We start from the raw sequence: 23,507 nt of genomic DNA on the forward strand, positions 1-23,507 counted from the left end.
TTGAGCTTTCATCAGAATCCACAAACACTTAAACTTTTCTTTCTGAAACACTTTTTCCACATTTTGTGATGACGCAGCCTGAATTCAAAATGGCTTCAGCGGAGATTTTGTCAACAATCTGCAAACAATAACGACAAAATGAAAACATGTTTTCGAAATCCAATACGACTCCTTTCGTGACAGAGTTTTTGCTCTGACATGCGCCATCATCTATGGGACTTTATATTGACATAGGTGTTTCTTCTAACTTATGTCCAATCAACTGAATTAACCATAAGTGGACTCCAATCAAGTTGTAGAGACATATCAAGGACATTGAAAGGAATTTGGATCCATTATTGACTCAAAACATTTTAGCTTTTGAATCATTTCATAAAAATTTAAAGTTTTCTTCCTTTCCACCCACTCATTCAGGCTCATCCCCACTTCATAAGTGCTCAGTTTACAGTTTTCCCAGTCACATTCATTAAAATCTTCTTTTTGGCTATGTTTATATAATGGGATGTATTAATGTAATGTAAAATATAGTTACTTATATATCATTGGCATTATTAAAATGCCACAATATTGGAAAAAGTACTGGAAAAGTACTTACATTTTACTTGCATCATGGTGAGGTGATTATTATTTACAGTCCTATATGTTTCAGAAACAACATGCAATAGATTAATAGCGGCTATGAGACCTGATATCCACGGCACCTTTGTAATCACTGACTCAAGTCTTATTTTCATCCATTTTCCTCACAAACTCCCCTCAAAAAGTTCCCAACTTTGAATTACATCATAAAACATGATGTGAACCTCTGACATGGCTGTGAAATGTTTCCAAGATAAGTAAATGAGATATGGCTTCAAGACATGATTAAATAAATATTTAAACATTTATTTTTATATATAATTTACATATTTGGCATATGAAAGTGTTTGGCATGTTTGACAATATCAGATCTATATTGCAGGCCAATCTTCATGATATAATCAAACAAATTTTATTTTGATTTGATAGTGATAATTTTGCTAATATTTGAATCTGTGGACCGAAATTGTGAGAGTGAAATATATATATATCGGTATTTTATATATTTTATTATCGGTTTACATTAATGATCAGTCTTAACTAAATATATCATGTGATCAGGACTTATATTCAAGAATAGATGACAGTGTATCATAAATAACCCTTTGTGTGTGAAACTGTTAAATCCAGTTAGGACAAATATTCTCACATAAGTCTTTTTCTACTGAGTGCAATTATACGCTACACATTTTTAATGTAAAATGTCAACAGTATATACAAAGAAATGGTACAGGGGGTTGCATTTGTATTCTAAATGCTCACTAGTAAGGTAAAGCGTCTGATATAAAAGCCCCATTTCATTTTCTTACTTAGGCTTACTCCAAAAAATTGCAAAAATGTAAAATCAAAATGTGGGTTTATTAGCTTTGAAAAATTAAAACACCCTGCAATCTACATGCCCCTGCTAACATATGAAGGTCAGACTAACACCTGAAACACAGAGACTTCCATCCAATAATGTAGTTATTTAGCAATGGAGTCTTCTAGTGCCCAGAAACCTAGAAGTTAGAAACTTAAATTATGCTAATGCAATCCTTCCTGGATGCAGCACCTGAACAACTCATTTCCATTTTGTTTTGTATTTGCTTATTAACCACAGCTTCAGTATTCAAAGCTCTGGCTTGGGTTTCCTCAGGAGGCCGTTTTAATGCTCTGACACTGAGCAGATTGGAATGAAGCGTAAATGCTTGTGCGGTGCGAGGACCTCCAGGTGGCCCTTAGAAGGAATCCCCATCAATATAGAATAGTTTAATTTTACTGTTATTTAATTTCCCAGAAGTTAGCCTAATGAGAGAATGATGACTATTTTGGAAGTTTCACCGGACTGTTTAGTCACACCCACAATATAGAAAGTTATATAATTCTGTAACGTGATATCTTATCTACAAAACTCTTATCTTCAAACTTGTATTTGGGGCTCATTTGGGATCTAGTGAAAGCAGCCCAAAAGACTGTTGAGTCATGTATAATTCAAAACAGTTGTTATTTTTGACAAGTGAATAAAACCAAAACCAAAAATGAGTAATTCAGGAGTCTGGATCCAAGTCAGCCTCACTGTACCTGACGCTGCCTACAGTACTGTACAGTAACATTATTCTCTCTAGCCTTTTCATGTCTACAAAACAATTTGAAGTTATCCAAAATAAAATATGAAGAATAGTTTCACAGACTACACTTTTGTGTTGGATTGTTTTCTTTTAAATAAATTTACAGTTTTTTTGCAGAGACAAAAGGTGAAATGAATGCATTTTGAGATCCTTTTATAAAACAGGATGACGAAATGCACAAAAAGGTCAAATAAGTGTATACCCAAAGATACGTTTTCCTGAGGTACTTCTCAGTTTCTACTTTCAATATCGGTGACCCATTTACCCCAACTATCAAACCATTGAAGAGACAATTTTGTAATTGCCAAAATTGTCATTGTATATATTGAACTGTAGGTGGCTCGGTCAAATTGTATTCCATAATTTACGCTCTGCAGGCAAACATAATCACAAGTGTTGATTTAGGAAACAAAATACATAAGTGCTAATGTGGAAAGTAACTCTGGCTTCATTCCACTAGCAAGATTGCTGAGCTAATGCTGGATGGACAATTTGAGCCACGGTTTTCTTTGCTGTAGCGAGGTCGCAGCGTTACTCTGAACAAACAGTAGTATCACATCAGTAGTACATAATTGGTTGCTGGTGGGTAGCGTTTCCCTTCAGTTCAGCCGCAGCCAACTTTTCTGCGCCAACAAAGAGGAAATGAAGTGACCGTGGTTAACATCAGTCAACGTTTCTCTGGCTGTAGAAAATGAATGGACTAAGTGACTTGCTCGCAGTGTGAATGCATGCTAATATTTCAGCAAGTAAAGAGAGTATTCACATATTTATAACATTACATATTTGGTATCGCAGCTTGCTTTGCGGCACCCTGTGGAGCGGTGAGGATGAGGCAGGCAACATGGAGCGCAGAAGTCATGCCTGGAAATGTGATCAGCATATTCAGCTGGTGATCAAAGTTGGACATTTAAGCCAGGCATTAAAGGAAATAAATGTCCGAATATGAATCAATTATTTAAAAGACCCATCACATGAATTCAAATGAAAATGCCCGTGTTCAAAAGGCACTTGACTCTGTACTGACTTAGCAGAAACGCGTCAATAACAGTTTATCAAAAATGCACTGGTTTGTGGGGCAGTGGTCAGCAGTTAATGTTAGTTTTACCTAACATAAAATACAATATATACTCTATCTTTGTTAAAAATCAACATCACCATGAACGTAGATGTCTTATCAAATGTAATCCATTCCTATTTTACACCAGTATTACAGAGAGGGGTAACTAAAATGGCTTCTCGTTGTTGTGGAGCCTAACATGAGCATTTGCTCTTGTCCGAGCCTTCTGAGATGTCTGGGTTGGTGGGTCCGTTAGCTCGGACGGTCCCGTCGGGGATCCAGGACTTGTCGACACACCGCTCCATCCTCTTCATGACGAGGTCCAGCAACACATCCACAGCATGGCTGACGTTCTGTGCGTTCGCTGCACTTGTCTCAAAGTAAGGGATTCTGCATGGAAGAGAACACCGAAAACAAGGATCAGGAACTACTGATACAATTTACAATGTAGGACAAAAATTTGGAAAGGGCATTTAAACTAAAAAAAAAAAAAAAAATTTAACTCAAAAACATAAAACACAAAAATGTATTGTACTCAATGCCAAATAAAATTGACTGCCCAAAATTTCATGTGTCACAAGTATGGGGTTGACCTTAAAGTCATCTTAAAGTCATTTACAAACATTTTTTGAGGCACAAATCCATTGAGAACTTTTTGTATTCATTACAGGTGTGTCGAATAGGCCCAGAGCAGGATATTTTATAAACATGCACAAATATTTGCCTTTCAAGGAGGACCAATCTATTCTGATATTCTCCTGCACAGACTTAGGCAAACAATGCAGCCACTGCCTTCTTGACAAACGTTTGAGGGAGAGGTTCATGTACAGATGGATCCAGACTGACACATACCCGTACTTCTCTGCCAGCTCACGGGCCTCTTCTTCTCTGACTGCCCTCTGCTCCCCCAGGTCACATTTGTTGCCACAAAGAACAATGTCTGGATTTTCGCAGTATGCGTGAATCTGTAACTGGCCTGAAAAACACAAGCAGCAATTCATCATGTATTCAGCCCAATTTTATGGCCTAGTAGATTACAACGCTGTAACTCAAAGGACCTGGACCTGAGAGAACAAATAAAGGATAATTTATCTGTGGGACGATTTGCAGGGCTGGAAAAAGGCGGAGGAACAAAATTGGCCTGAAAATCCAACTTTGGGCAGCCCAATGCAGTGGTGGTCCTGGCTTGTTGGTGCCCAAGGCAATAGAGAGGCGAAGCCTGATGTAATTTTGTAGGCTGTAGAGTTAACGTTTCAACCACTTGGTGTGTAGTCCAAAATCCCACTGAAAAATGAAATGGGATTTGCAAGAAACACCAAAAATCAAGTCTGTGCTACAGAGGCTTACTAGTTATACTAGTTTTGTTCCATGAAATAAAATGCATCAACTGACATCACCTTTATGAATTTTCATCTTTCAATTACTTTTTATATATTGATTTTTGCTAGAAAAATGTTAATTATTTGGGAAAGGGGAGGTCAGCAGTCATTAGCCTGTTGCTAGCAGCAACAACTAGAAACAAGGGTTAGGCAACTATAACTATATATGAACAATAAGAACTATAAGAACTACTCAAAGCAACACTATGAGATCTTAGTAATTTGAATGTACAACAGTCGGGATGAAATGAGAGGTAAAGGAAGTCACTCATGACCTCTGTGTCAAAGCAATGGTTCAGTGCCATTAGATGATTAGCGGGTCGGCACCTCAGCCCACGTCATGGGAGCTTATTTTAGGGGAAAGAAAAAAATGTTCCATGCTGTTCCTAACTTGATGGCACGCCTGGTTGTCTATATCGCCTATGCCACTGACCGCAAGTGAACAAATACATTCACCTAGTTTATACTAAGTGGTAAAACAGGTTTTTTCGGAAGTGTAATAAACGTGTTTTTGAGAAAGTTATTATGAAATCTCAAAAGAATGCCATTTATCTGAATCTCGGACATCTGAACACACCATTTACAAGGTAACTGAACAGGTATAATGAACGATATGCAGTGATACAAAATAAAACTAGAAGGGCACTCGGAGAGCGCAGACCTCCGCCAAGGTTCGTGTTATTATTGCTTGTTCGTGAGTCGGATCCGGATCTGCTCCAAAATTTAATGGGTTCTTCCTTGGCCCATGCTACACCCTTCCACAAAGTTTAATGAAAATCGGGCCAGTAGTTTTTCCATAATCCTGCTAACAGACAAACAAACAGACAAACAAACAAACAGCACCAAAAACATAACCTCCTTGGCGGAGGTAACTATTAGTTGTGAGAGCTTCCTACAGCAAATCAGACCTTGCATCAGATTTTCAAAAGCTTTCACCTGTAGTCTAGTGTTAAACATTTCAGTTCCCAAGGGGTATTCACATTAAGCAGGTTCTACCAAGGGAATCAGCAACTTCAACAGATATGATTCTCTTAATCAAAGGCATGACACTTTTCTGTTATTGGTTAACATGAATGTTTCAATCAGTTGCTGAACTCCACTGAAAACAAGGCTTAACTATAGCTCATGTCAAAAGAAAATTTTGCAGTCCAGTCTGGTCGGGCAGCCTGGTGGTTAGAGAGACTGTTCCATAACTGGAGGATTACAAGTTTGATATTACAACAGTCTGTCAACAGCCATGTGTCAACTGTCCTTGTACTTAGTGAATTAAAGCTATACCAACACTGATTCTGGATAAGAGCATCTGATAAATGACTAAAAATGTAAACAAGAGGACATACTCATCCAGTTTCGGACGTTAAGGAAACTTTGTTCATTCGTGAGGTCGAACAGCAGGAGGAAGCCCATTGCATCCCTGAAGAAAGCAGTTGTCAAACTCCGAAACCTGACAACATACAAACAAAACAAAAAAACACTTCATAAGAAACATCATTAATCATGGATAAAATACGTCTTTGAAAACAGCTGAAGACAACTCCAAGTTGGCGAGTGTGAGAAAGTAGACAGTAGGAGATGTCACTTTGCGTACCTCTCCTGTCCTGCGGTGTCCCACAGCTGAATGTGGATCTTCTGCCCTCGGCCCGTAGTTCCATCTGGACCGTTTGACCTGTATACCTGGGGGACAGAGACAAGGGAGGTCTAGATCATCTTTGCACTCCATTTAACATGGGATATTAAAGTTATTATTTTAAAATTTTAAAAATGACCTTTTCACCTTGTTAGCTAATTTTCCAGGCTATAATATACAGCTATTTAACAATAAATGCCATTGTCTTGTATTTTAACATCACAATCCCATTAGTTTTACTTCCTGGAAAACTTCATGGCGTACCAGTAAGGAAAACTTGGCGTACCAGTAAGGAAAACATGGCGTACCAGTAAGCAAACATGAAAATTCCAACCAATAAAACCATCACATATTTTTTAACAAACCCCTCCCACTATATAAAACTGCCCTTCTCTCCCTGACGGATATCCCCTTGTTTTCCCATTTTTCCTCCATTTTTGAATGATGCCTCCCTATGTTATGTCCCGCCCTAAAGTTCCATTTCAACTGGAAATGTCAAATTATGAAAGTAAGACACTCTCAAAATGCAGTTTCATTGTGACTTTTAAAGCGTTTCTACCCATGTTCTGATGTGGGAGCAGCCAGCTCTACTCTGGTGTCTCTGGTAACAAGCCCCTTGCTCTGAAGCTTTAGGATTAGTCCACTTTCAACCTGAGTAACCATGAAGGATGGGTTGGGTTAGGTTACTGAACTGAGCTGCTGAGAAAGGTTGACTTGTTTAGCTGCTGCTCAGCCCTACCTACTTCTTAGAGGATGCAAACCATTTAAAGTATCCATCCAATTTATTAAACAAAGTAGTATATCATATAATTAGTGACAGCGGTACGCCTGTGGCCACTGGACAGGCTTCTGTGACATTGCATCCACTTCATTATACCACTGCATTTGTTAGGACTTTAGTGATTTTTTGGTCCAGGATCCAGGATCCAGGATTGTTGTCACTCTTTATGGATTTTCACAGTGAAAGCCAGCTGGCACAGCACTGGGTGGTTTGAGGACACTGTGAAACATACTGCGCTTCAGCCATGACAAGAAAGGACAAATGTGTAAACAGGACCCAGAACCACCAGCTAATGTTAACTGTAAGCAATTAAGACTGCTTATTAACAAATGTTAGGTATCTCCATATTTAAAATATATTTTTACTTATGACATGCCTATATCCAGTACAAGTCCCTGGAAGAAGACAGAGAGATTAACAGTATACAATGTCTGAAAGGCAGCTCTATACCAGAAAGTTTCTTAACTAATGCAATTTTTCAGTTGAAATGGCAATTGTCTGAACTTTTGTTTTGAAATTTTCACTCAAACGAACACACTGTGTGATTGCTACATTGCTAACTTCTTACAGGAAGACAGTAATGGAACCACTGAAGGACTGAATCAGTATTCATCAATGTGCAGTGTGGCCAGTATGAAGCTCTTGTTCAGGCTATATATCGTGAGCCAAAGGTCAACAGCATCAATGAGTGCATACTGAGTAAATACTGAATACCGTATTGCTCTGGTGTTTGCCAATATGGTATGAAGTGTGTATTCTTAAGGAGGGTGCTACCGTTCAGCCACATTAGTCATCCTCCGAGCGTTACGCAGATTCCTTTTGCAACACTCATCAGTAGTCTTTTGTTACAAGAGGTTTGCTTAATGGAGTGGGAATGCATTTATTAAGCTCCTAATTAGGCTGCCATAAATGTTTGTAGCACGCACTGAAACAAAGAAATGTTATATCACAAGGAGGGGGTGGAAAACATGTGTGCTTTTTTAAAATAACATCATTTAGCTTTAATAAAAGATGACTGACCACTAATTGAGAAGCCACTATATCTAGTCACTAACCAACTAGTGACTAGATATAGTGGCTTCTCAATTAGGTGGTTCTTGAAGTAATAGAGAAAGGTTTGAAAGAAGACCCATAGTCAACAAGAAATCCTAACAATTCAAAATGCCAAAAAATAAGAATAGCTTGAGGAAACAGTATTATTCCAAAATGTCCCACATACAACCCAGAAGCATGTAATGTAGCAGAAGATGTCAACTTACCACTCTCTTTTCTCTAAAGTCTATTCCCACTGTAGTGATGAACTTGGAGTTAAACTTGCCATCTGTGTACTGGTAGAGGAAGCTCGTTTTTCCCACTCCAGAGTCCCCGAGGGCTAGGAATTTGATGAGGTAATCGTATTCCCCATCAGACATAGTGAGTGCTTATATCTGACACACACACACAAAACACAAAACACACAAACCTGAGAACAGTCAACATCCTCTTGCCTAAACATCTTCTGTAAACCTAAGGCAAACTACTTGACACACTCTAATCAGAGTATTTTGAGATTTAGGTCTATGCACAAATGAGACAACACTGAGATCAAATGACAACATACTGTGTGATGAGAATATATTTTTTTTTCCCAGATTATGGAGTGACCTTGTAAAGGAAAGAGAGTGAAGATGTAAAGTAAAGAGATGATAGAGAGAGAACCAAGGTGACACACAAACTGGATCTGAACCCACACAGTCAAAGCACCCTACAGTTCCCCAAGCAGCTCACCAATCCACTCAAACAAGCATGGAGCGTTCAACATTTACGGCTGTCTGATTATCCGGGACAAGTGGAAAGTGTGGTATGTACTTCTAGTAAGCTACAGATTGCCAGTTACCAAACAGGACGTCTTTGATACTGTACATTAGCCAGTTGTCTACCCCAGGGCTAAATAAGGGCTAGCTGGGGCTTAATTATTAGCCATTTGTCCACTACAGAGCTTATACATTATCTGTCTCCTTGAAGACATTTAGGTAATTTGTCTAACATTTTGTTGCCAACATATGTAATTTTTAATATGAACTACAGTTTCAAATGAACAATTATAGAACTCAGATATTGATTTCTCATGAAGAGGATGCTGAGCTGAAGGCCTGATCACCTCAATCTCTGTCCCGTTCTGTCAATCTGTTTCTGTGCCTGGCTTTTAGTCAGTAGTCTAGTCTGTAGTCTTTTTAGTCAAACTATCTATGCAATCTACATTCACTAACAGTACTGGCCATCATCTTTAGATGCGCTCCATCCTCACTCAGGTGATGCAGGACGACCAGGAGGCCAGCATGAAAACCTGTCAAACACTACAGCAGGTCTGCCTGTGCCAATTTCCTGATGTAGTGTTGCGTGAGGGAATGTCCCACACCTCACTGAACTCAGTTTACTACAGAAGCCAATCCGAATTTGGCAACGTGTTACATTGTACCCATTACAAAACATAGTGAAAAGACTGTGAGACAGCTGTGGGCTACTGTAACTAGCATAAGCCTAGGCTTCACTTTAAGACTATTAACTATGCATAACTATTAAGTAACCCATTAGATATCACAACATGGCCTAAAGCAATATCCATTTCCTAATACTTTATTTGAGGGAAAACAGAGAAGACAGGCCAAGGCCTACCTACACAAGACTCAAGTTCTATGTGGATTAATTTATAGTCAATTCTGGGAGTAGAAATACATTTTTTTTCCAATATTATGCAACCCTTCTATGTAGACACAGTAGATAGAAGTGCTAATCTGTGTACCATGAAGTCTTTCCTGTTCTTCTTGCTGACACAGTAACAGGAAACACTTGAAATCCCTCTGTCCCTCTGCAGCCACTCACACACACCTAACCAGACGATATTTCAGTTTTTGCCTACACACACCATCGCTACACTGTGGCATGAAACTACTTACTAGTTATTATATAATTATAATTTCCACAGTGAACTTTCCCCGATTAGTAGACTGTTTTTCCTCACGTTTTGGGCAAAAGACTGAAACATAATGAGAATTATACAGGGCTGGGCGATATGGGTGAAATTAATATCATGATAATCATAAGGATTTTTCTCGATATCAATATATATCACGATATGGTTCATGTATGCAAAATCACGTTAAATAATCAAATTAATGTTCATCTCATTGAACCGAATGGTAATGTTAGGTGTGGTGTCAAACAAAACAGAAATATTCAAATAATATTCCTACCATACCTCATTTTATGAGAGTTTTTAAGTAAAATTTGCTTGTCATCATCAATTTAGACAGCAGAAATGTGTCACGATATCAAAATATCTTCATATCATCACGATATGATTCCACTGAAAGACGATAAACGATAATATTGAATTATCGCCCAGCCCTAGAATTATAGCATAGAAATCCAGACTTTTCTTACAGCTACACAATAAGAATAAGAAGCAGATTTCTACTGGATGTTAAATTCCCAATCAGCAAGGTCTACAAATTCCTACAGTACAAACTAAGAAAACATAGCATGAATCATATGACCATGGCATAGAAAAGGATTCAGACAAGTCCAACATTCTTCCACTGTGACCGGCACTGAAGCCTTCATTTTGAGCAATAAGCAGCTTAAGGTCTCGTGCAAAATCAAGATCCATGATAAATGCGCTGTGATGGAAGTGGTTTGCTCAAGCCGGTGATGTGCCTCAAAGGTTGGTGAACTATGAACACGAAGCCCTGCATCTATGAAGTCTGACGCCCCTGTGGCGAGATCTCTGCTGCTACAGGCACAGACTCTATCGGCACGAGGAATTTGTATTATTTTTATTTGTTTTAAGATTTTACTTTGCACTTTTAAGACACAGGCCTTTGGAACGGCCTGGCCAAGGAGCTTAGGCCGGCTCAGCATCATCGTATAAACCAGTTCTTAAAACTTACATTTACGTAATGATCTTTAGTGTTTGACAACCACTTTTTACATGACGTTTTCAGGTTCTTGCTTTGCTTTTGTTTCTTGCTTTGCTTACATTGCTTTTTACTACTGATGTTATCTGATGCTTTTATTTAAGCTCTTTGTAAGTGTGTTTTGAAATGTGCAATGCAAATTAAAATTTTACCCTCTATGTGGCAACCTGACCATTAACCCACACAGCCTAGACTCTTCTCCTCCCTGGCTTCCTGATGATGGAAAGACCTTCAGGCCTTCACAGCCACTTTCCATCAGTGTACACTGACATTTTTTTTTCAGAAAACCTCCTACCTCTGCCTTGTTAAAAAAAAAAAATGCATCCCTACCTTATTAATAATATAAATAAGTCATGGCCATTAGCAGGCCAAACTTTTACTATCTGCCTTCTGTTGTTGACGAATATAAATAATAAGGTATGGTCATAAATTGGTACTCAAGCACCAGACCCCACAGTGAAATGTATTAATCTAATAGGCTAAACTTGCTAGCAAGCTCGCTCCACATCAATCAATGAACTAAGTTGCTCCTCCTTCCTCAGGCCACAACATGTACATACTTTGTATTCACATGTAAGCAAGTTGGTTTATTTGCTTTAACTTCATGCCACTTTTCATCTTTCCTGCATTGTCGCTCATCTTCCATTCGAAAGGCCCTCTGATACACAAAAGTCCTCAGTGCATGCATTTCAAAATCCTTAAGCAGTGTGATGTGCAAGACATCAAAAAGAGTGAATACTTTTTGAACCACTTATTCTATTTGGGTATTAAAATGACAATTTGTTGAATAAAGATACACTTAAGTAGTCAAATAGCCTTCATTGAGTCACTATTAACAACTCTGAGAGCCAAAAGAGAGATTACTCACCAAGGACCATGTTTATCAGCATCTATATTTGATATTATCTTTTTCCACCCGAATAATTTACATCATTGAAAGTCCTGAGAGAAAACTGGCTGTGCTGCTATCCAAACGAACTTGAGTCAGTACAGGATATCTGCATGGTACTTGCAGTGGCCTAAGTCAAGCAAAACCACACTGTTGAAGATGCAGATTATGTAAGTGAATTACCACAGACTATCGCCAAGATAACTGAGCATGCTCATTTAGAAACTATATATTGGGTCCAATTCAAAACATAGATAACATGTTCATATGGTGCTTGGTAAAGTGAAAAGAAGGTGGAAGTGGTCATGCATATTAGTAGGCTACACCTAGTACATAAAACTGTGTTGAAAACTGAATTTTCAACACAATTTTGTAGTTATATCACACTATCCAGTCCTATCACAACTTGAAAAGGAAGCACAAAAGCAAGATCTTCCGTTATGTTAGGCAACAAAATACTCTGAGTGCAGTAAAGGAAACAGTGAGAGGAAATATTGAACTCTTATCCTAATTACTGTCTAACACAGACCGTGCTGAACGTGAAGTGAACTCTAATGCCCTTATCAGGCTTGATTTCCAACCGTCTAACCCTTACCCCTTTACTGGATGTAGACTTCTCTAAATTAACTATAATGATGCTGATCTAACTATTCACTTAGCCTAAGTCAAAAAGGTGGAAAGGAGCTGGTTTTAAGAAAACATGAATTCTTGGCAAGAATACTTGGCAAGACATCTGTCTCCTCTTAGCCTACATCAAAATCTAGGGCTACATTGTGAATAACTGGCTGGGAGACGGGTGTTTGTCTGCCCATTTCCAGCTTGCCTTATTAACTTGCCCATATTGACCTTTCTGCCTCAGAAAACATGTAGGTTAACCTAATCTGGGTTAAATCTGTCCACTTTTAAAGCAAAAATAACAACTCTGTACCTCTTTATACACAGCACCTGAGGCCCTGTCGCATTAAAATACCAAGGTGTTACAGAATATAGTATTTCCCTTCAGTGGAAAGGTCTTACAAACAGCATTTACACCATGTGACACTAAAACTATCCACTCAGAGTAATGTAACTGAATTCTTTCAGGTGGGGTGGAGGCTCCTCACAGCAGGAGAGGCTCACTGACTGTGAAATGGTAGTGAAAACACTCCAAGACCAACTACTGCAATTACCTCACCCGAATGGTTTGGTGTCTAGAACAAAATATTAAGAAACATGGTGTCTAGTACGGAACTGATAGCTGATTCTCCTGACAATTTTGTGACAGGATTGTGGAGGACTGACATTTTCAATATTCTCAATTGTTGTACTTGTTCATTACTGAAAACTACTGATATTTTGCTGATTGTAATTGTAGTATAATATGGGGGTAAATGGCTGTAAGGTGGTCAGATTGTTTGGAGGACCAGCAGGTTGAACGCTGGAGCAGCTCCAAGCCGTACCTTGATATCCCTTTCAGTTGCTGGCATTTCTTCCTCAGTTAGTAGTAGCAGCGGGACTGAAGGAATTAGCTGTGTTTGCCAGGCAGCTCCTACCACCCATACAGACCAGCAAACAAAAACTGGCTTTAATCAGACGTCAAGAAGTACAGGACCCACCCTGGGCAGCGGTCCAACACAGAGGCTGTCAGCTCCTCAGGAAAATGAGGAAATGCAGATACCATAAACTTAAGCCACTGTAACTGCACAAGATGAAAAGGGATGTAGCAGCAGGGCAACACTAAATGCCTCTGTGCCCACTTACCACACAATGTGCTAAAATGATATGCCACTCAGAGAAAAATCTATAAAAAGTAATGGGTGATAATAGATATGAATGCCAAGCATCTTTAAACTCTGGCAACCCATGTCACTAACTATCCAGTCATTAAAATACCTGTTGAAGAAGCCCAACACCAGCACCAGGATGTGAGAGGATACATGAGGCATGACTGAAAACTCATTCCCACGATGAGACAGAAACTCATCAAATTGATTAACTGAAACAAATGCCACCTTAAAACAGAGAATGACCCTGATCTAATGACCCTCAGCTGGTCCTCATGTGGTCGTCCTGGGTGCTCAGATGACCTCTCACACAGAAATGACACTTTTGGAGATGATATGGATCTCGAGAAGACATTTTGCAACTTCCCACCTTCATCTGTCACACAGAAATATAGCAACCTATGTCTGCCAGACTGGCTGGAAACTGTTAGGTGTTAACTACTAGTCCTGCAGGGTGAAGGACTGATTTATAATCACAGACGGAGAGGTTTGTCTGTTTAGCTGGCGAAAAGAAAAGCTAACATTACAGTTGAGAAGCGAAGAAGACAGGTGTAAAAAAAAAATCAAGCTAGCAAGCAAGTAAAGCAAACTTTCCAGCCTCTCGCTAACTCCAGGCAGATGCTAGAAACTGTTTTCCCCCGAGTGACATTTCCTGAAAATACACTTACCAGCCCCTGGGCGTTGCTGCGTAATGTTCCGTGATTAATAACAGCTGTAAACTAACAGTGAGGCTTTCCCGAAAGGTAAACTAAATGAGGACCGTGCTTTCTCCGTCGCCCCTTTGGGCCATTAGTTGCATTAGCTGCCTAGCTTCATTAACACCACACTACTTACTTTCCGTGGTTTTCATGCTGAGGAGAAGCGGCTCCTCCCACGAAGCTCGGGGCCGTTGGTTACTCACCAGCTAACTGGAGAGGAAACACCAAACGGCTACAAAACCATCTCAAATCACACACTCAGCTCGGTTACTGAAGACCTGCTGGGGTCGGAAAGGAGTTTCAGAAATCTCCGCCCAGGCGAAACACTTTTAAAGTGCTTTAAGAGTGTGGTGGATGGATGAAAGGTTAACGGGGCTACAGGATGCTCCGTAGCCCCTGTTGAGAGGAGGGGGAGGTCGGTCCACCAGGCCCGGGGCATGTTGGCTGATTCACTGCAGGTTTCTTCATGCCATGTGCAATAACTATCATAATGTAGTAAGTGTCTAATTTGGGATTCCCAAAAGTAGAATTAAAAGTTCAAAGAGCTTTTGCATCAGCACACACCAGCACCTTTGGGACACTTTACCCCCCAGGACTCCAGATAGAGTCCATAAAGAGGAGGAAAGTTCATCTTGATGACAGGGCTTACCCCACAGCATACAGTAATAACACACCATTTATTGACTATTTTTGTCCAAAGTTCCTTACATCACCATGAGTGCATGTATTTTTTGCTCGGGTACCCCCCTGTGTGAATCACACTCTAACCCTGAATGTTAATGCCATGCCCCTCTGAGATACAGGAGGGGTTTCCCCTTTGATTGAATTTTTTGATTTGGGAAGCTTCCTGTTGTTGATTTAGTAGCCTACTGAATTGTATCACTGTCTATACGGTATGTGGGGAAATAATACAGGTGACACTGAAACCTGAGATTAAATCATTCTTATATGTTCTTATTTCCAGTGAATTGACTTACAGTGTAATGAAACTGTTCCTTAATTTACTGGGGACCCCCAGAACCCTCCTCAAGGACCCCTGGGGGCCCCTGGGCCACATTTTGAGAACCACTGAGCTACAGGGCCACAACAAGAGACCATGTCATTTAATAAATCATTCTCAGTGTGAGCTGACTGCACAGTTACACTCAAGGTGGGACAGTGTCCACACTTCAGCATCATAGATGAGAGGTCAGGTGAGATGCTTGTGCCAATAGATGAGAGTCCTCTAAAAATAACTTTTTAAGTCAATATGTATTAAGGTCAAAGTTGTCGTTAGCTTTTAAGTAATTGAATCTATGTCTAAACCAATAATCATAATTCTAAAAGTTGTGTTTTTGCCTTATTAATGGTCCAGTCATCTCACATCTGAGAGGCATGGCGTTTGATTGGGGATGATGGACACATATCTGTATCATTATGCAGGTTCTTTCCTGGAGAGGACAACCTGCCACCTGGAGGAGACTTTGGGAAATGTTATAGCGTCTATCAGCTCCTCCACTAGTGGGACACCAGGCATCATGCTGAGGTGAACACTGTTTTGGGCCACTGAGGAAATGAGGAGGTAATGAAGGAAAGGAGGGATGTATTATTTTTGGCACAGTCTGTTTTACCGCCTTGCCTGAAAACATTTATTTTTTCTTGAAAACAGTCCGTTCGGGCCACACTCACCAGGCCATTTCCCCACTTGAATCTGAGATAGAAAAATCTTTTTTGGTCAGGCTGAAACCAACTTGGTTAGCCTTCATAGATTAATAATTCAGTGAACTCACAGCTGAGAGAACATTTGGGGCTTCATTTAACAGTGTGAAGTCGCCTTAAAAGTAACAGGAATATTTAATGTTTGAGTACCATTAAATATCTAAACTCTTGTTGGACCAGGCTAGAAACTAGGAAATCTAAGTATGGGAATTTATACTCATACATTAGCTGCTTTATCAGTGTTACAAAAGATTTTAATCCTTAGAAAGCCAGTTTGAAAACACTAAGATTACATATCTCATGTTGCTGACCTGTTTGCTGCAATATTTAGATTCAAAACGTCCTAATTGGGCTTTTTTTTTTTGCCAACAAAGCCAATATGCAATATATCTTAATGGGTTTACAGTTTCTTTTTGGGGGGGTGATTTCAGGGGAAAATGTTGCCAGTCTATTCTTCATGTCTGTAGAGGAAAAGAAGTGTGAAAGAACAACAAAAAGAAGAATTCAGTGCAATTTTCATTGTTTCATTATACAAGTGTTGGACATCCATCAAAAACATAGTAGACAAGTACAATGAGACTTGAAACTTTGACATTGAGAAGATAATTAAGTGAAATAAGGCAAATTATTAAATACTTTATGTTGCACAATAACAATTTCTCCAAAAGAGGCCTGGATTCATCTATGCTGGCCTTTTATCTGGTGTGGCCTGTGGTTCTGACAGTCCACCAGCCTCTGACGCAGCTCCTCTGGCTTCTGCCTGTTCAGGATTCTCTGGGAGTGACAAATGATTTTCCTCTAATTGACTCTGATTCTTTGGCACATCCTGATTTTGCTGTCCTGGGCTCTTCTGCAGAGGCTCAAAATAAGGTCTGTAAATATAAACACCACCAGCAACTCCCAGCGCCGTGGCAACGGCCATCTGTGTGAAGGGTATCCTCTGTCGAAACATGCTTTCCCTCGATATGGAACCGGGAACCCCAATCAATTTATCCTTTCACTGAGTCACAAGATGATCCTGGAAGAACAGAACAGTGGTGTTAAGGCATTAAGGACACTTGAAAGGATCATGCTAAAAAAACATCATTGAAGTACTAGATCACAGAGTGTGAAGAAGTTTTCCTCCTCCTTCATCCTTCAGAGAACAAGAGGCTTCTCTTCGTGAAGAATAGCACAATATCCCACTAACTAACAAACTAACACAGTTCAGGACCTGTATGACAGCAATCCAAAAAGGAATGAAGCTGGTCAAAGGGTGGCCCTTCAACTTAATAAGTGTTTGACATTTATATATTGTTAGGTGTTTCTATGCATATATCCTACATAAGCTGAATGCAGGGCCTTTATTTAATTGTAAGCTGCATTTTAAACAAGGCAAATTATATAATTGTGGGAGCACACATTGTGTTTGAAAGCAGTATTATCTAAAGGGAGAAATCATTTGACGTCAACAAGTATAAATAGTCACTCTTCACAACTAAGTATTTTGCAGTATGGACAATTATGCAATCTTTCTGATGGTAAAAAAAAAGAAATATATTGATACAAGTATTTTATCGGCAACGTGGCATGATTGTATGTTCAACATTTAAAAATATTTTGCAACATAAAACTGACCTTCCATTGAATCAGATTTACCAATTTCTCTAAAAAGTTTGTAATCTAATTTATGAGGACTATTATTTTGAAAGATCAGATCGGATGTCAGAGTGAGTGCCCTCTGCTAGCTTGACAGTGACCTAACGCGCTAGCTAACTGTATCGCAAGAGACATTTTGATTTCAGTGATTTAGCGGAGATTGACATTCCCTACAGCAGCAATGTGTTACGAGCCAACTCACCGAAGTAATCTTTTTATCCGAAGTGTTTGAAGACACCAAACACGTTAAGACAGAAGCACACAGTGCTTGAAACTTTGCTACTGCTAAAGCGGTTGTTGTTGTACCAGGACATCACGATAGGCGCTCTTCTTCTTCTTCTGTAAATTACTGGCAGACCGCAACGTAAAAGGTGCATGGCGCCACCTACTGTACTGGTGTGTGTAGTGTCATGACTTAATTGAACTATTCACTATTTCTTATTCCTGTATCCCATAGAAAATCAAAAAGAGCCCTGCTGCACCCCACACTTTCCCATTCCTATAAACTCTTTCAGATTTAATTCCCATCCAATGTCCAATGTACATTTCCAAAGTATATCCTCTATATCTTCTGGAACATCACAATTATCACATTTATCTGAATTACATGTTGACATTAGAGAAATGACTTCTCTCCTGCTTTTCCCTTTCACCTTTATAGATTTCTGTAGTAGGCTATTTCCTTCCTTTATTATCTGTATCCCATTTCTTTTGCCAGGAGTTAATGACTGCTGCTCTTATCAACAATTTCACCTCAACCCTTCCAAATGGTACTTTCAGTATGTTGTTATCATTTAATTTAAGGGTTCTCTTTGGTGTCTGCTTTCTCTTTGCCATACACTATGTGGCAGGTATCCAACAAAGCTGAATAGAGCAGTTCCCATTCTGTGTCATCTTAGCATTATCATCAAAATTTCGATGATTTAATAATGGAAGGTCAAACTGTGACTGCAGCTGAATCTGAACAAGCTAAGATAAATATAAATATCTCAGCTAAGATAAATATGTTATTAATTCTTTGACATATTTCAATATTCAATTTCACCCCCACGCACACTATGTTTATATTAGTATGTTCAATCACGCTATATATTCAACCAGAAGCTTTTTGTGATAATAACAAATGTATTTAAATAATGTGTTTTATTCAGTAAATACGTCCGCTTTGATGATCATCGCTTCGTTCAAGCTTCAGGACTTTTATTGTGAAATCAGGATCAACGTTCTACCGGAAGTGTACGTGAACCCGGAAGCGGACTGGACACGCTCGGTGGTTCACGCCGTTTATTGCGGATAATATTGCCTTAGGGGGACATGATAACAACAACACGTTAATAAATGAAGAGACACTTCTTGTTGTTCCTCCTCAGGCCATGACGTGAGCTCGTTTGAACATCCGGCTAACAGCTAGTGCTTACGCACCCGTTTCTTCAGTTTAATTCACTTTGTCTGATTTCCCTGACATGAGAACTGTCAGCCCAACTGTTTGCTTGGGAGCTTCAATGACAAATCTGACTGAACAAACCTGATTTACATCTCGCCGGCTACAGCAGCGACAGGTTGCAGTATGCTGCAGGAGGACTGCGCAGACAGAAGACTGTGGCCGTAGGAAAACACTTCGTGATGGAAACGATTCGCGCGCGGTTAAAGTTTGGGAATAAAGTTGAAGATGTGAAACTGAGGAAACGAAAATCCCAACTATACAACAAGGAAGATGCAAGTCCTCTAAATAGTGGTGGGCCCCTTATTTGTTACATTTTATTTTCTGCAAGTAATGCTAACGATTAAGATAATGGTAACAAACAAGTATTGTCTCCATAAACCAGTGTGTCTTTATCTGGTAACTGATGATAACTTAAAACCTTTTTAAAACTAAACTGAAATGATGTTATTGACTCCTCAGGTGTCTTGGGAGGCAACGTTGCTCTGTTTTGTGTGGCTTTCCGCCTTGTGAACTGCTTCCTGGTCCAGACCAGCTTCGTCCCTGATGAGTACTGGCAGTCCCTGGAGGTTTCCCATCATATGGTTTTCAAATATCCTTTGGGGAAAAGTAATGTGATTATAGTCTCTGTGACTGTGCTGCTATTACTGGTTATTAGGGATGCAACTTAATCAAATTAATCAATTAATCATTTGCTTCATCATCATGCTTACTTAGTCCGACCAGTAGCCATTGATCCAAAGTATTCATGTTGTAATGGTATCAAATGGAGAAAAACAAGCACATCATAGCATTTGTGTAGCTGTAACAAGCAAATGTTTGGTATTTTTATTTGATAAATGACTAAAACGATTCATTTATTATCAAAATTGATAACATTTTCTGTTGACTGATTAACTGATTAATCAACTAATCGTTTCAGCACTATTGTCATTAATATTATTATTATATGTTCAAATAATTGTTACTATTATGCTGTTACAACCTTGACAGTTTCACTTATGGGTATCTGACCTGGGAATGGAAGGAAGGAATAAGAGGATTCTCCTACCCGCTCCTCTTTGCATTCATATACAAGATATTACACTTTATAAACTATGACTCAGTTTATCTCTTGGTAAGTCCATATCTTTCACTACTTAAGACAACCTTTTATTATCAGCATATTTTTGACCAGATTAATTTCTTGTGGTCATGTTGTTTCACTAAACCTGGTCTGTCCGGTTCTGCAGATTTGGCTTCCACGAATAATTCAAGCTCTGCTGGCTGCGTTTGCAGATGTGAAGTTTTACCTGCTCATCCAAACACTGGAAAATCCTGATGTTGCAAAGTGGACGGTAAAGATTTATTCTGTTTATGTTCCAATTCATCTCATTCACCAAACTGCCCTTTTTGTCTGTTTTGATTCCATGCAGGGCTTCTGCATTTGCAAGATACACAGGCATCGTCTTACTTTGTTTTTTTATCAAAAAGCTAAAGTCCTTGCACTCACAACCAAAATATAAAGCATCAAGTGAAGAGGAAAATGAAGAGAATGTATTCCTAAATGGAAAATACATAAAAGGAAGGTGTAAAGCATGCAAAACATAATGAGCGACAAAGAAAACATATTGGTGTATCATACTTTCATCCATGCAGAAGTTAATTCTGAATATTTTTTGTTTATCTTTTTTGTTAAGCCCCCTTTTGCTTTATATTTTATGGCTTGAGCGTAAGAACTGAAGTGTTTTGTATTGTTTCATGGAGTCTTAACCCTCTGTTTCATCTTGTTTCCGTCTCCAGTTCTTCTGCCACCTCTGCTCCTGGTTCTCGTGGTTCTGCTGCACCCGGACCATGACCAACACCATGGAGACGACGCTCACCACTCTGGCTCTGTTTTACTTTCCCCTGCCAGGCTCCAAAACACACAGCAGGTCGGAGCCCACTGAACGTTTAACCTTTCTCATTTTGAATCACATTCATCTCCAAAATAGATTGTATACAAAACCATTGTTTATGTTTTTTTTGGGGGGGTTTTTTGCAGTAAAAAATATTTGAGCCTGGTCGCCTTGGCGGTCATCATTCGCCCGACAGCCCTGATTGTTTGGCTTCCTCTGCTGATCTACCATTTCTGGCAGGAAGACAACAAGCTCAGACTCATTACTCGCCGCTGTGTTCCCATCGGGTTCGTACTTTCACTCTGCTTCATCTGCAGTTTCTCCTTTTATCTGTATTCCATAATCCTCTGTCTCATTTGCAGGGCTTTGACCGTTATGATCTCAACATTAATTGACTGCCTGTTCTATGACAAGGTAGGAACTATTTATTGTATTCCCATGATGTTACATGCTTTTCCTACCAATATGGCGTTTTACCATATACACAGCTCATTGGCTGTCATTTGATTATGATCACCTTTTAATTTATTACAATCAGCTGTTATTTTCCTACCAAGAGGGCTGTGTGGTGATGTAACAGAATACTATGAATTGAGTCTGAGTAATTTGTGAATTGCAATAATTGAATTGCCTCTTCTGAAGTCAAGTGCATATCTAACAGTTGTCCTCTTTTCGACAGTGGACTCTGGTGCAGTTCAACTTCCTGAAGTTTAATGTCCTGCATGGTGTGGCCGAGTTCTACGGCTCCCATCCCTGGCACTGGTACTTCACTCAGGGGTTTGCAGTTGTGATCGGTCCTCATCTTCCCTTCTTCCTTCATGGATGCACCTTAGCTTCAAAAAGATACAGAATACTGCTGGTAGCGCTAGTCTGGACAATAATGGTTTACAGGTAAGGTATTTGTGTTTTCACCCCTGGTTACATGTCGTGTTTTGTGCTTACTAGACACTTTATAAAGACAAACTGACATATTGAATTCTTTTATCCAGTTTGCTTGCTCACAAGGAGTTCAGATTCATCTATCCTGTGCTGCCGTTTTGCATGGTGTTTTGTGGTAAGTGCCCGATTTCAAATTAAAAGTTTATTTTTTTTCATGGTCATGAACAGCCAGACAAGACATTTATATTGATCGTATGTTTGTTTTTTTTGTGCTCAATGGCTACTACAGGTATATCTTTGGCAAATTTGAAAACATGGAGGCGAGCTGCTGCCTACGGCTTGCTGGTGACCAACTTGTTTCCAGCGCTGTATACCGGCCTGATACACCAGCGAGGCACTCTGGATGTCATGAGCCGTCTGCAGACGCTGTGTGACATCAGCAGTGTCCCAGGCCGTCCCCAGCCAGACGTCCTCTTCCTCATGCCCTGCCACTCCACTCCCTTCTACAGGTACACTGCTCCACACCAGTGGGACAGTTTGCAAGTTATGAGCTGCACAGTAGAACTTGAATGGGGATTCGATATTTTTTTAACTCCAAGGGAGAGTTGTGTTATTTAAAATTGAAGTGTTTCTGATATTTCTCATGCTTATAATTCAGTGCCACTGCTGTCCACTTCAAATTCTCCAGCGTCCTTCATATGCAGCCGTACCTGCTTCGAACTGAGCTCAATTAAATGCACAAATCCAGAGAAATAACAAAATAATTCCTGTTGAGTTTAAATATTCCTTCACAAAATTGTATCAAAAAAACGACAAAATACTTGTGGCAAAAATGTATTGAAAATATATTTACTTTGCATTTTCAAAATACAGATTTGGAAAATAAATTCCTTAATTGTAATGATTATTATCTTATGCCACACTTATAGTTGAATTTGGTACCTTGGATCTTACTTGACCCGACTTTTCCAACCTAAAGAACCCACTTGAATGCTGTCAACTCATAATTTGATCAGGATACACCTGCCAGTCAAATGCAGCACCTGACAGTCCGTTCTCCTTGCAGCCACATCCACTGCCCAATAAGGATGCGGTTCCTCGAGTGTCCTCCAGATCTCGGAGAAGAGGGTTATGTCGAAGAAGCTGCGAGATTCTTCGACGAACCTCTAAATTGGCTGAGGATTTCATTTCCATACAAGTCCTCTCTGCCGACTCACCTGGTTTTGTTTGATGTTTTGGAAAAGGTAAGATGTTTTATAGGTGGTAATTCTGCAGTTATATAATTTGTGGAAATGTCTTATAATTGTGCTTATTTTACCTTTTTTTTTTTTTACCATTCCAGGAAATCTCTGCGTTTTTGGAAGGGAATAAATTTGTGAGGACAGCAGAGATATTTCACACTCATTTCCCTGAGGGAAGAGTTGGAGGAAGCATCTTTATTTATGAAAGGCATTGACAATGACAATTTATTTTCCTTATTGAGAATGTTTCATGATATTTGCTTCTGAAATAAATCTTTTCAGCTGATCAGGATCAAATTTAGTCATGGTGAACTTACTTTTTATTGGGAAAACATTTTTTTTCCAACACATCTAAATGTCAAATTAAATTGCCAGCTCCAGTAAAAACGAGTTATAT

The 23,507-nt window shown here is 39.3% G+C and overlaps 3 protein-coding genes across 6 annotated transcripts; 1 reads left to right on the forward strand and 2 right to left on the reverse strand.

Moving 5' to 3' along the window:
- Positions 1-1,034: 1,034 nt before the first annotated feature.
- Positions 1,035-14,601, reverse strand: rab27a (RAB27A, member RAS oncogene family). 3 transcript variants are annotated; one of them, XM_071525201.1, is made up of 6 exons: positions 14,473-14,601; positions 8,290-8,457; positions 6,211-6,296; positions 5,963-6,066; positions 4,096-4,219; positions 1,035-3,633 (listed from the first exon to the last, which is right to left on the reverse strand). In XM_071525201.1, the coding sequence occupies exons 2-6, from the start codon at positions 8,440-8,442 to the stop codon at positions 3,438-3,440; spliced, it is 663 nt and encodes a 220-aa protein (XP_071381302.1). In that variant the 5' UTR covers positions 8,443-8,457; positions 14,473-14,601; the 3' UTR covers positions 1,035-3,437. The 3 variants fall into 3 exon arrangements, with proteins under 3 accessions (XP_071381302.1, XP_071381301.1, XP_071381300.1); XM_071525200.1 differs by lacking the exon at positions 14,473-14,601 and adding an exon at positions 14,307-14,466 and having other exon boundaries at positions 8,290-8,492; XM_071525199.1 differs by lacking the exon at positions 14,473-14,601 and adding an exon at positions 14,307-14,466 and having other exon boundaries at positions 1,036-3,633.
- A 1,935-nt stretch (positions 14,602-16,536) lies between these two features.
- On the reverse strand, positions 16,537-18,008 carry LOC139648953 (protein PIGBOS1). Its single transcript, XM_071525228.1, has 2 exons — positions 17,875-18,008; positions 16,537-17,052 (listed from the first exon to the last, which is right to left on the reverse strand). The coding sequence occupies exon 2, from the start codon at positions 16,984-16,986 to the stop codon at positions 16,717-16,719; it is 270 nt and encodes an 89-aa protein (XP_071381329.1). The 5' UTR covers positions 16,987-17,052; positions 17,875-18,008; the 3' UTR covers positions 16,537-16,716.
- Positions 18,009-18,930: 922 nt separating this feature from the next.
- pigb (phosphatidylinositol glycan anchor biosynthesis, class B) lies at positions 18,931-23,349 on the forward strand. 2 transcript variants are annotated; one of them, XM_071525216.1, is made up of 12 exons: positions 18,931-19,407; positions 19,576-19,705; positions 20,113-20,230; positions 20,346-20,450; positions 20,896-21,026; positions 21,137-21,277; positions 21,353-21,404; positions 21,670-21,881; positions 21,980-22,044; positions 22,159-22,378; positions 22,936-23,113; positions 23,212-23,349. In XM_071525216.1, exons 1-12 carry the CDS (start codon positions 19,296-19,298, stop codon positions 23,323-23,325), a joined length of 1,578 nt encoding a protein of 525 aa, XP_071381317.1. In that variant the 5' UTR covers positions 18,931-19,295; the 3' UTR covers positions 23,326-23,349. The 2 variants fall into 2 exon arrangements, with proteins under 2 accessions (XP_071381317.1, XP_071381318.1); XM_071525217.1 differs by having other exon boundaries at positions 18,931-19,404.
- Positions 23,350-23,507: the final 158 nt, after the last annotated feature.

The sequence above is a fragment of the Centroberyx affinis genome, unplaced genomic scaffold, assembly GCF_046629955.1.
Source record: "Centroberyx affinis isolate AG114_WGS23_722 - 3 ecotype Tasmania unplaced genomic scaffold, CSIRO-AGI_Caff_v1 ptg001273l_1, whole genome shotgun sequence".
Taxonomy (NCBI): Eukaryota; Metazoa; Chordata; class Actinopteri; order Beryciformes; family Berycidae; genus Centroberyx; species Centroberyx affinis.